Source organism: Anas platyrhynchos, chromosome 1 (assembly GCF_047663525.1).
Source record: "Anas platyrhynchos isolate ZD024472 breed Pekin duck chromosome 1, IASCAAS_PekinDuck_T2T, whole genome shotgun sequence".
Lineage (NCBI taxonomy): Eukaryota > Metazoa > Chordata > Aves > Anseriformes > Anatidae > Anas > Anas platyrhynchos.
In genome coordinates, this window is record NC_092587.1 from 139,621,565 (window position 1) to 139,633,887 (window position 12,323).

A 12,323-nucleotide genomic window follows, 5' to 3' on the forward strand; every position below is an offset into this window, starting at 1 on the left:
TAAATAAATAAATAAATAAACCACATTTAGGACCCACATAGGCACCACAGAGTATCCTGTAAAAGAAAATGGCCACTGTTTAGGAGTCTCTGAGGTGCCTTTAAATCATTTTATACCATGTCCTTAAAAAGCTATATAGGGTACCAAAACACAAAGGGTACATTTCCCAAGTCTGTACTACTATACTAGCCTTGCTGTTGCTGAAAATTTCACCAATAATGTGCAATTCTTAACATTTTTATTTGCACTTCACCCTGCATTTGATGAAAGTTTAGAACACCATGCAGATATTTTTATGGCCCACACAACAGTTACCACACCAGACAGACCGTGCTTAAGCCCCACCAACCTGTCTCAAATCACAGCAATTAAGACTTAAGAGGAAAGCTAAAAGTTATAATTCATGAATCAATATAATCTGCTTCCTTATTTAGTAATGTTATATTAAAAGATTTCTATAAGTTATGTGAATATGAAAAGACTCTGGCCTGTTTGTCTATTAAGAAAACAAGCTTCGCTTTATATATACACACTTTGTCCAGCTTTAGAAAACCCCACGGATTAGTTATACACACTGTAGTCATTTAGAGTGAACATTATAACTAATACATTTACATGGGGTCACATTATCTTTTGCGGTCTATAAGGCTGTATAAATTTCCCTTCAACTGGAACAATTTATGGCAAGGTGATCTGTCACTGCTGTTCCTGCCATGTGCAACCTTCAGATCTGCTTCAGGGACAGAAGGCATCACTAAAACTGTAGTTGTTTTTATCCCTGTCAATAAGATTGTGTTCAGGTGTGGTTTCAGTCTGCTTTCTGTTAACAGCTATCAAAAAATAACCGGTTGACATCACTAATTCAGGCAAAGGCTGTCACCATTATTCCTTATTTTACCAGTGGAACAGTAAGAAGAGTTTGATACACTTAAGTTTTGATCAATTGCTGCTGCTTAACAGGTAACTTGGGCATATAAAAAAGGTGGTTATGGAGAAAAGTGTATAAAAGAAAATGAAAAAATGTTCATTTCTGGAATAGGACGAGCGAATAGAGGCAAACAGAGGACACTTTCGAGAGGAGGTGAAGGCAAAGGAGTATGAAGAGTAGGAGAAAACCCAAATAAAATGCGGCAAGTTCTAAAAGCTTGTCTGTTTTCATTTTTTATTTAGGACTATGCATGTTACAATACATTACTGAAAAGGTAAAATAAATGTTTCAAGAAATTTTACTAAAGAAGGGTAAAGAAGGGTTAAAAAAAAAAAGTGTGCTTCAGTGTGAAGATGTATTCTTCTCCTACCTTATCTGCCAGGATGGCAAGTGTTCTTTCAAGGCCATTAGCTGATCTGTCCTTGGCAGCTCTTGAGAGCCTTTCTGCATAGTAGCTGACTTGAGTTTTCAGGGTGTTGATTTGTGCAATAATTTCCTTTGCTCTAACAATGTCCTGTGGGATGTATATTATAGACTGGGAACTTGTTGAAGTGCTGAAAAAGAAAGATGGATTTAAGGGGGAAAATTGCTCTAGAGGTATACACATTACGGTAGCATGCTGGGGAATTAATGGCAGACAACAAAATTTTACCTAAGCTAGCAATCAACAGTGAAAGGCCAGTGGGCAATTGCACAGCAGGAACATGATCCTAGAGCTTTCTCTGCCTTTACTGAAAGCACTCAGATGCAGATTTACTAATCCCTTATGTGACCGTAGGCAGAGCTTGTATACCAGAGGGACAATTTTGCTGATGAGAATGTGTGAGATAGATTTTACTGTCAGAGACAGAACCAGCATTTGCAATGACAGCTTGCCCCATGCTCCCTCTGCTTACAACACAGACACCTCACTGAGGCCTGCTTTGCAAAACAGTATTACCACACAGCTATCCGTGCTGTGAAAAGAAAAGAAAACCTGCACTATTTCCAACATGGACATGGCACCCAGATCCATAATGGAGACGGTGTGGTACTAACAAAATTCCTTCTGCTAGCATATCCTTTCCTCTATTGCAGGCCTGACTGGAGTTACACCAGAAAAAACAATCTTATCAAACACAAATTGAGGCCTCCATCCTTTGTTTAGCCTCTGTGAGCACACCCTCACTACGCTAAACTAGGGCCTTGGTAACACTCTGTTACAGGCTCAGCTGTAACAAACTAGCTTTCTCCATCTAGGAAGGGAAATTACAAAAACTATTATACTACTAAATTACATAAAACCATAGAGGTAAAACATATCTTTGTATTGGTACACTGCAGGCCCACTAAGACCATTTACCTGGTAGTGGAGAGGATGAATGTTCACATGCTGTTTAGACACCTACTGAAGTTGCTCTCCTAACCTAAGCCAGATGTTGACTCTCTCTCTCTAACTGATGGGGAGACACTAGTTAACTCATCTAAAGGCTGAATTAATCCTACCTGGTGGAGAAAGAAAAAAAAAAATCACAAAAGCTGCCTTTTAGCTTAGGAAATTAACTTAAACTGAAGTTAATTGAAAGGGCATGGCTATTTGAAATCAACCCACCCACCACCTCTTTTTCACTCTTACACTCTTTTCACTTTTACACTCCTTTTCCCCTAAAGGGAAAGCTAGATGAAGATCAGGCCTTTATTTCAGCTCCAGCTGTGACAAGTGTGATGCCCGTTCATGACATGGCATCAAGCATGAGCATCTATTCTCTATTATCTTAATTATTTTAATTACACTCTTTTTTTTTTTCCACTCACAAATGGTTTCAGCACAGACGAACCTGCTGTGAGCATCGATCTCAGCACTGCTTGAAGGACAGAGCAATGCCAAGGGACTACAGAGAGAGGAGTTTCTTTTCCAGGCACAGTTGCCTCAGACCTCTACCTCTGGGAAACGTGGATTCCTCTGCTATTCCTAGAGCGATACCATTCCTTTCTGCAGTGTCTCTGTGAGGTAGTACAGGAGAGTTGCATGAGGCATGCTTTGAAATCATTGCCACAAATACCAGTTCTTGTCCCTTAATAGATATTAAGGCAAGGGGGAACTTAGTCCCATATCTGTTTGAGCTCCGTTACAGGAAAAGACAGGGGATTCATTTTCCAAGGACAGGACATAATGCAGAAGGGATTTTTGAAAGAGTTTCCTTGTTTGTGTCCCTCTGGTCATCCACCTGAGTGGAGCAGAGAACAGCCACTGCCCAGTACTGCTATGCTATATAGCAAATTAATCTTAGCTTTTAGGTCTTTCTTTGTACGTGATTTGTACTCCGTATTGACAAGTGATCGTAGTGACAATTCCTCTGAGCAATTTCTTTCCACAACAACGTGGACGACATGCACAAAGATGTATTTGGCAGGAAAGGCCATGCAGCGTATTGAGATCTGATTTAGAGTTATTACATTTTCAATCACAAACGTTTGCTGGGATGACTGGAGGAAAATTTTATGGCATAAAGTTCACATAAATTCACCTTCCAACCTGCAATTGCTTTTTCAAATGAACAGCTCTCATTGCACAATATCAAGAAGCCTGAACACTGGCTTAAATGCTCAGTGAATTAGGGGTTCAACCTTTAATACGAGCAATTTAGAGAGAACTTCTGCACTGTTGAACCACCAAGTAATGTTTCATTTTCGTAGCACTGAACATGAAGAAAAATAAACAAAAGTTAAGTGGAAACGTTTCAGTGCAGACATGGATTACAAAAGTATAACCCAAGCCCAATCTATTGGTACAAAGGTTCAAGAATCTGTAGTGTTATCCTAATTATCTTTCATCGCTGGCAGAAGGTTTCTCTCTAGGGAGTTTGCACTGGAAATAACAGAGGAAAAGGTACAATATCCTCATGCTCTGTTCCTCAGCTTTCTAACTTCTTATACTCAGAGAGCACCAGGAAGCTGTTCATTATAAGCAAACATTGCAGATGAAATTAAATTCATTCACACATTGTGTTCTACAAAGCAGCTATGATTATTTAGAGCACAATTAGGGGTGCCGTGATGCATGACATTAAAAAGCCCTGCACACATTAAAACACACCAGATCTCTGCCAAAGAAAAAGAAAGAAAAGGAAAATAAAACAACCCAAAGAACATAAGCTCTCTCTACGGAACTCTCAGAAACAGAAAACTCACCAACACTCCTCATAACTGCTAAAAAAAAAACAAAAACCAAAATAAAATTAGCAGATTGTTAGCAAATACCAAAAGCAGAAAACAAAACAAATGCTTGGGGAAATAACGTATTTGTGTCGTCTTTTCAACAAGGCAGGTACATACGATTAAACTTTTAAGCAAAAAAAACACAGATTGCCAGGGGACTGTGTGTTGTTCTGGGAAATGTTGGGGATGCAGTACGCGCAAGTTTGCCGATGAAAGGAGAAAGAACTGAACAGTATCTATGTAACGATGAAATTGAGGAGATGGAACTCAGTTCTACTATAGTGTTTGTTATGATAACATTGAAAAACTTATAAGAGCTATCTTACCAGGGAGATCCTATAATTGTATTTTATATTAACAGCCAAGTTGAAATTCATATTTCCAGAGTGGTACAAAGAACAGATTACTGGCATATCTTGAGTTAGCTATCAAGACATTCATAATACAATGCATTTTTTAATCAATAATCCAAATTAGGATCTCACTCTTGATGTCTTTTAGGCTAGTAGGGCCCACTGCAATTCCAAACCCTAACTTCTTGGAAATATAGGCCCTAAAATCAACACTGACGTATACAGAGCTAAAGGTCAACTCCCCTAGCTTCATTCAGACACCTAATACCTAGATGTCTACACCTTAGCCAGTCTTGGACTCTTTGTGCAGTCCATGGTGAGAAACAGGACTTACTGAAGTGCATCAGATTTACCTGGCACCCTGTTGGCAGTGGGGCATGGCATGGGTGGCCTCTGTGAGAAGGGGTCAGGGGCCACCCCATGCTCCAGTGGCCCCACCACAGGGCACAGCTAAGCCCCACAGCCATGCTGGTGGCATCTCTGGGATAATGTGTTTAAGAAAAGGTGAAAAGAACATCTGGGAAGGAGGGGAGGAGGGAGCAAAATCAGTGAGTAACAGCTGAGGAAGCACTAAGATCAGAGCAGGAGGTCCTCCAGGTGCCTGAGCAGACATCTCCAGCAGCCAGTGGAAGACACATGCTGGAGCAGATGGGTATTCCTGGAGAGCAGCTGCCCATGGAGGACACTCTGAAGCAGAGAAGTGTGAGGGGGAAGGAGTGACAGAGGGAAACTGCAGTGTAGTGAATGTAACCCCTCTCCTGCCTCAGCCTGCCCTGAGCCACTCAGGGCAGGGGGAGAGGAGACTGCAGCAAAGGAGTGGGGTTGGCCTTGGGAGGCAGGGGAGAAAAGATGCTCTTTTACTCTTTGTCTTTCAGTTTCTCACTATCTGAGTCTGTTCTAATGGACAATAAGCTAATTTTCCCCAAGTAAAAGTCCGTTTTGCCTACAATAGTACTTGGTAAGTGATCTCCCTGTCTTTATCTCAACCACAAGTTTTTCCACTCCTGTTTATTTCCTATCTTTTTCCCTTTGTCCTGGAGAGAGAAGGGGGTGGCAAGCAGCTGGCTGGAAGTTTGGCTGACCCACCACACACAGGTATCTTACATTAGGGTTATCTGTCATGTCCCCCGCTGACTCTGGAGGCAACCCAAGATAAACTAGCTCAGATGTTTACAATTGCACTGAAGATATCTAAAGGAAGAGGACACGAATTCCACCACTCCTGACTGAAACATTGCCTTTACCTGCAGATTTCTGCAGACTGTTGTCAGGAGTGTCACTGTGTGTTTTTTTTTAAACACCTATCCACATGGAAGAGACTCTTTTGTATTAACTGAATTTGTTTTGCACTTGTTCATCTTATTATTTTTTTTTTTTTGGTAGCCCATAGAGATGGTTTTACACTTGAAGCTCATGACAGGAGGGCTCAATTATACAGCACAAGGTCTTTCACAGTGTATTTTGTTAGCTTCAAACATCAGAGCACTTCATTTTTTTTTGTGTGCTTCCTACATTCCCAAATAATGAGTGTAGCAACTGCTCCAAGACAGAAATGCCTACTTGAACAGAATAACCTGGCTGAAATGGAATGGCTGATTCTCTGTTCTGCTGCATCAAAAATCTGCTCTGATTCTCTGGGTAGATACACTATTTGTGCCTCCTTGCTTTTAGATGACTAGGAATAAATTGCTACACTACTATTACTGGTCTTCTAAGTGAACGCTGGAGAAGCAAAATTCCTCCCAAACTGATTCTACAGAGTAGCAGAAGAAGGACCCACAACCTGTGTAATCTGCTGAGCATATTACCACAGAAACGTTCTTCTTCAAATATGGAACCTGCAGTTTTAATGGACCCAGAAAGAACAGTTCAGTAACACTTACAGGAAAAGCACCAGATAGAAATTAAGCTCTCTGATGAGCTCAGTTACTGAGTGAGTTACTGAGTGAGGAGAAAAAAAAAAAAAAAAAAAAAAAAAAAAAAAAAAAGGTCCCATCCTAGCACGCTCTTTCAGTTGGGAATAATTGCACTAGGCATACTTTTGCATACTTTTTTCTTTCCAGTACACATCTGACTGATATTCACAGGGTGTTGCTACTCATTATCGACTGCCAAAACTGATGCTGCACTTGGCAGATCAGCTCCGAATGGTACAAATCCTTTCTTTGGAAGGGCATTATCAAAGTCTCCTTTCCCTGGCTACAGTGACTCTGTATAATGCTGCTCTCATTGTTCCTCCAATTCTCCACACTGCAGCAAAACTAATGCAGACCCAAATGGTATTATCTTTTCCTTAGCAATTGGTGTGGACGCCAGGCAGTCTCTCTCATGATTGCACAATGGTTGAGATTGGAGGGGATCTCTGGAGGCCACCAGGCCCCAGCCCTGCCCCAGCAGGGCTACCCAGTGCAGGCTGCCCAGGCCCATCTCCAGGCGGCTTTTGATCTCCCAGGAGGGAGACTCCAAAATCTCTATGGGCAACTTGTACCAGTGCTCCTTCCCACCAGTCTCGCTAGAAAAGCAATAAACACAAATTGTCCATGAGGCTTTTGCCCATCAGGCACAGCTGTGGGTTGAAAGCACGATGTAGTGCAGCTGAAGAGCTTCTGCAGGCCAATTTTCTAGGCCACAATTTGGTAAACTCAAACCCAACACTTAAAGCAGCTAAATAAACGAATGAACAAGTATTCAGGAAAAATAAAGATTTCACTAAAAGAACTATTAGTAAGGACCTATCATTAAACAAATATGGCAATATAAAGGGGAAACTTTTTCCTCACCTCCTTTGGAAGAAAATATAGAATAATCTTCACACCGTATAGTAGAACTATTGAATGAGGTGCAACAAAAACATAGAATGGAATGGTTTTTCAAATCACTGAACATGGGCTGCTAGGAAAGGGCAAGATATCAGTCGACACAACAACATCTCTACTTACTGTTTCTTTGCCTCTTCAAATTTATGAAGCTTTTTCCGCAGGCCACCTGATTTGAAGCCTTGACAGTGAGCTGCTGGTGCTCCTATGGTGACTATGTCGTAGTTCTGATCTAAGATGGACAAAAAGGACTTACAAATGAAAGCTCATCATCTTTACATAAACAGTTGTGTTTACAACTGGCCTGATTTTGCATAACCCTACATGGTGACTCCAGAGAAAAAGCATACAAACTTATAACAGTAAATAATGATCAGAATCTTTGCTATTCTGACACAAACCAAAACAAGTGGAAGTGACACAGCAGCTTAATCCAATACATTCCCTAGCACAAAGGCTGGCTTGTGTCACCTTGGGCACAGTTAACTCCAAAATCTAGTTGTGCCACCTGTATAACAGGGATAATTGCATCTACACCTATTTTTTTGCAAAGAGATTTGGAATCCAAGGACAGAAAGTGTTATACAAATGCCAAGTTGTGTTAATACTACAGAACTATAGTTTGTGGAAACTTGACTATGAAAAAAGACAAGAACAGAACAAGGTGAAGAAAGGCTTAAACAAATACCTGATCCTCCATCATCCTGGACTCTCATTCTCTGTATATGTAAATTCGTGGGAACAAATTCCAATTTTTTATCAGCTTTCAAGCTACTGGCTTTAAATGAAGGACCTGAGAAATGCAGGAGAAAAGTTAGCATAAAAACTCTGCATCTGCCTACGTTAAAATACTCAAGGGGCTTCATTCATCATTGGCTACATGCTGAAAGTAAAGCAGAGGAAAAAAAATATAAAAAGATGTGTCTTTCTGTTAACATTCAAAATTCTTCTATACTTTAAGGATAAAGTTAGAGAATGAATAGAAAGCAAACATTCCCTCCCAAAAAATTAATAGAGAAAATTAATCTAAATGGTATTTTTTACTCATCAAACTGAAACATTCTAGGTTCCCAGTTTAAGAGAAGCACTAACTGTCACGTTTGACAAGTACCACTTTATTACGAAAAAGAAATCTTGCTGACCTTTATACTGATGCAGGTCAGTTAAATTTTCCTGATAAGTTAAAATAATCGTTTGGTACTGAGTTACTATCTGTCGACGAAGGCTCTCCCAACACGGAGACAGTTCTCCCAGTTCTTCTAGTTCGCAGACCCTATGGAAAAAAAAATAAAAAGGAAAAAGAAAAAAGAAATAAGAGAGGTGTTTAGCTCCATTGTTTACTTGACGGAGAGTAAGTTTCCCATTGTAGCAATCAATGTAGCATTTTCCTCAGCTGGTGCATTGTGAACTCACTCCTATCTAACTCAGTCACCAAACTGGGAATGCTCCCCCCGTATGTCTCAAAGCACTTCTGGTGAGCTGTATCCCAAGGAACAGGGGTTCTTTGCAGGTCGAATACACCGTGTTTCCCTAGGAGCCCGAGGTGTTAGTCAAAAGCAAAGCTTCCCATCTTCTGCAGGAGCCATCAAACCATACGATGATTTGCAAATGATGAGCACTGCCATCATGTCAGGTGACTTGGGACAATGATGACCTTTTTAGGACACTCCACGGAACATTTATGGCTCTAAATTAAATCAGAGCTACGACAGACTGTAGCTGGGAGATAAGCACCTGACATTAGGTACAAGGAATATCTGTGCTGCCCAGGTGTCTACATGACAGTTTTCAAGGCCAGGAAGGGGGAAGCCTTAAGAAGTAAGGAAGGTGGTGGAGTCACCATCCCTGCGGGTGTTCAAGGAAAGGCTGGATGTGGTGCTCAGGGACATGGCTTAGTGGGTGACATTGGTGGCAGGGGGATGGTTGGACCTGATGGTCTTGGAGGATTTTCCAGCCCTAATGATTCTATGATAAGCATTCACAAGGGGTTTGAAAGATATAAGGTAACCCAACAAAGCCTTTATCTAGGATTCCGGATTTTAGGCACTCAAGTTTCACTTTGGCTGGAATACAGAATGACTGAATCCCCCCAGATCTGAACAGAAAAGCCCCTGGCTTTTCCACTATACCTTGACTGCTAAATTTTCAGTCACACATGGCTATCCTGTGTTACATAGTGCACCCCAACAGTGCTGCAGAAAAAAACATTCAGTTTATCTCATGTCATGCTTGTGACTATTGCCTTGTTGAACTAATACACTATTTGGAATAAAGAAATTGGAGAAAGTAAACAAGTCAGCATTAGACAGAATTCAACAGAAATTACCACAGGAAAGGTAGATCATGTGTCAAAATGATGTAGAAGTTTTTTTTGCAGTTTTCTCAATATCCCTAATCCATAGCATTAATCAATTGTCCATACATAATTTGAGGCAGCACGTGACAGAATAATTTCTACCTACATTATTTAGGATATTATTAGAAGGAGGCAAGTTTCAAAAAGAACACCCTTCAGATTGATTTGCCAAGAGGCAACACTGTAAACTATACATATCAGTGACTTGGAAAAAGACACTTCTGCTTTCATCCTATAAACTGTTTCTACATAATATACTATTGTAACCACCTTGTCCAGTTCTCTACTCAAAAAAAACAAAACAAAACAAACAAAAAAAAAACAAAACAAAAAAAAACACAGTCATTTGAGCCCAGTCTTCCTGAAGTAAATTCACAGCTTAAAACAAGCTTCTTTGTTTACCCTATGAGGCTAAGATAGCAGGGGATGTGCATACCATAAATAATTAGGGTAGTCAAAATATCCCCCTCGTTAGACATTTCCTTTCAAAGAGCTTTGGACCAGAAAGGCTTTATGTAAGTGACAGCAGCTGCGACTATCCAAGGGTATTTTAGGAGTCACCACAATGTTAAGACAGAAGCAGCTGTGCTTGTGTAGCTGCTCTCCACTTTTCTGGGCTACAGCACCAAAACTGAAGAAAAAAGCACTTGGCCAAATCTGAGATATCTGACTGAATACAAACTGTGACTGTGCTATTTCCCACACTCTAACAAAATAGGACACTGATTCAACATGGACGTAACAGTAACACACCTTAAAGAAAAAGAATTATTCATTAGAAATATAAAATATAACTCATAGCTAAATGTGTAATGGCACACCCCAAGCCCCTTCTACCACCAAGGATGTAGCAGCACGGCTATGCAAGGTACATCATTCTTTCTCTAGAGTCTAAGAACTAAAAAGCCTTAACTTGACTTAACCTGACTACTCTTTAAGTAAGTGCACCCCCCTAAACAACAAAAGGCAACAGCAGGTAAAATCAGTGTGAACTTCAGAAACTCAGTTGTGTTGTGTAGTTTTTCCATACATTACAAAAAATCACTGCAATGTTCTTTTGAAAAGTTACCATTTTTGCAAAATCTGAAAAATACTTGCAAACGCTGTAGACTCCTTCTGCCTCCTCATATGGATTAACACTTGACTTTCTTTCACAACATCCCAAGAGGGTTGAAATGTATTAATATAGGACACTGAGAGCACTGAATAGCTTTATTTTTAGGTAAGGTTGGACTTAATTAGGCCTCTAGGAGAGGGATTCAAACTCAGCCCCAAATACTCAGAAATAAGGCTAAAATCATTTTACCATCCCAATGGAAATCCTGTCTTTTCTAAAGAAGACATAAACCATTCTGTATGACCCTCTGTTTGCAAAGCACTGCCTACAAAACGTAGGGAAGTAATACACATAAATGGGTAAGCTGCCTGGAAGAGAGACGACTGCTTCAAAAAGGACAGATAACACTTAAGTGCAGGTAACTGTAGTATTATCTTAATTGTTCAGTCTGCCAACAATTTTCTTCCCTTAACACCTCTGTATGTTCATGTTATCATATACTCAAGCCCAAACTCTATACTCAACACAAAATCTTGTTCATTGTAACAGCACAGTCAGCAACTTGCTGCTTGTACCATTTTTCCTTCAGTGCTGCTATGCTTTAACATGGATAAATTCCTTGGTAACTCAGTAACAGCCCCATCATGGATTTATTACCACACCAGCCTGTACGTACCTTGCTGCATCCTCTTCTAGAAGAAGCTTCACAAACTGCCTGGGTATGTGCAGCGACAGCACGCTCTCAGCCATTTGCTCCAAGATTCTCAGGTGGTTTCCATCGGTGGTGGGGAAGCGATACATCCGGCAAATGGCGCCACCAAACACTGAAGTGGTAAAAACATGTTATTTAATCAGAGGGGTTGAGTTAAAAGCATACGAAATCTCTCCTACTATTTTTTTTAAAGTGGCTTTGATTCACTAACATACTGTAACACACTGCTGTAAAAATCCAGTTTAACTAGGTAGCAGTCTAGTTTTTCCAAACAGGCACATTCTGCAATGACCATTCTTCTAGCATTCACATGAAGAACCTCAAAATGATTTAAAACACTGGTATGTAAATAAAACACAGATTCAACTTGTGAACTTTTATTTTCCTCACTTCCTGCACTTTCCTCTCATGTAATCAGTTGCTGGAAAGCTAATCTTTCTTCAAGATAAAAAAATGTGAACAACTGCTCTGCTTCACCCCACCCCAAAAATGCTTAGGAAAATTTTATGGAAAATTTTATAGCACAGTCAACAATGAAAAAAGTTGTCCTCTGCTGCTTTTACAATAGAAAATGCTAGTGCAAATGATAAAATAATTTATTCTTGTATGACCCTCAGTAGGCTGCTCAGTCAGCAGCAGCCTGTTCCTATTCAAATTAAACATCTGCTTAAATGCCCTGGGGCCAAAGCAGAGAGCAAGAGCTTAGCTTAGCTTTTACTGATGCTGAAAGCCTACTTGTTACAGTCCACAGCAGCTTACCAGATTTCAGTAGTGCATCTTTCCGTAATGAAGCATATTTGGATCTGATTCCTAAAGATTCTGTTAAACTTTCGTCAACTGGTAACACAGTCTAAACAAAAAAACAAACAAAAACAAACAATAAAGAAAATAGCCTCAGTGCCA

General features: G+C 40.2%; 1 protein-coding gene across 21 annotated transcripts in view; it reads right to left on the bottom strand.

Annotated features, from left to right (window-relative positions):
- INPP4A (inositol polyphosphate-4-phosphatase type I A) overlaps positions 1-12,323 on the bottom strand; it is a 111,204-nt gene that overhangs the window by 30,633 nt on the left and 68,248 nt on the right. For 12 of the 21 annotated variants that reach the window (XM_027446494.3, XM_027446550.3, XM_072030714.1 and 9 more), the window contains exons 9-15: positions 12,180-12,270; positions 11,385-11,532; positions 8,438-8,568; positions 7,984-8,088; positions 7,419-7,527; positions 4,100-4,117; positions 1,299-1,482 (exon numbers count right to left, since the gene is read on the bottom strand). In XM_027446494.3, the coding sequence (XP_027302295.1) occupies positions 1,299-1,482; positions 4,100-4,117; positions 7,419-7,527; positions 7,984-8,088; positions 8,438-8,568; positions 11,385-11,532; positions 12,180-12,270 (786 nt within the window). The remainder of the gene's footprint in view (positions 1-1,298; positions 1,483-4,099; positions 4,118-7,418; positions 7,528-7,983; positions 8,089-8,437; positions 8,569-11,384; positions 11,533-12,179; positions 12,271-12,323) is intronic. The other 9 variants (XM_072030729.1, XM_072030721.1, XM_072030697.1 and 6 more) reach the window with 1 other exon arrangement.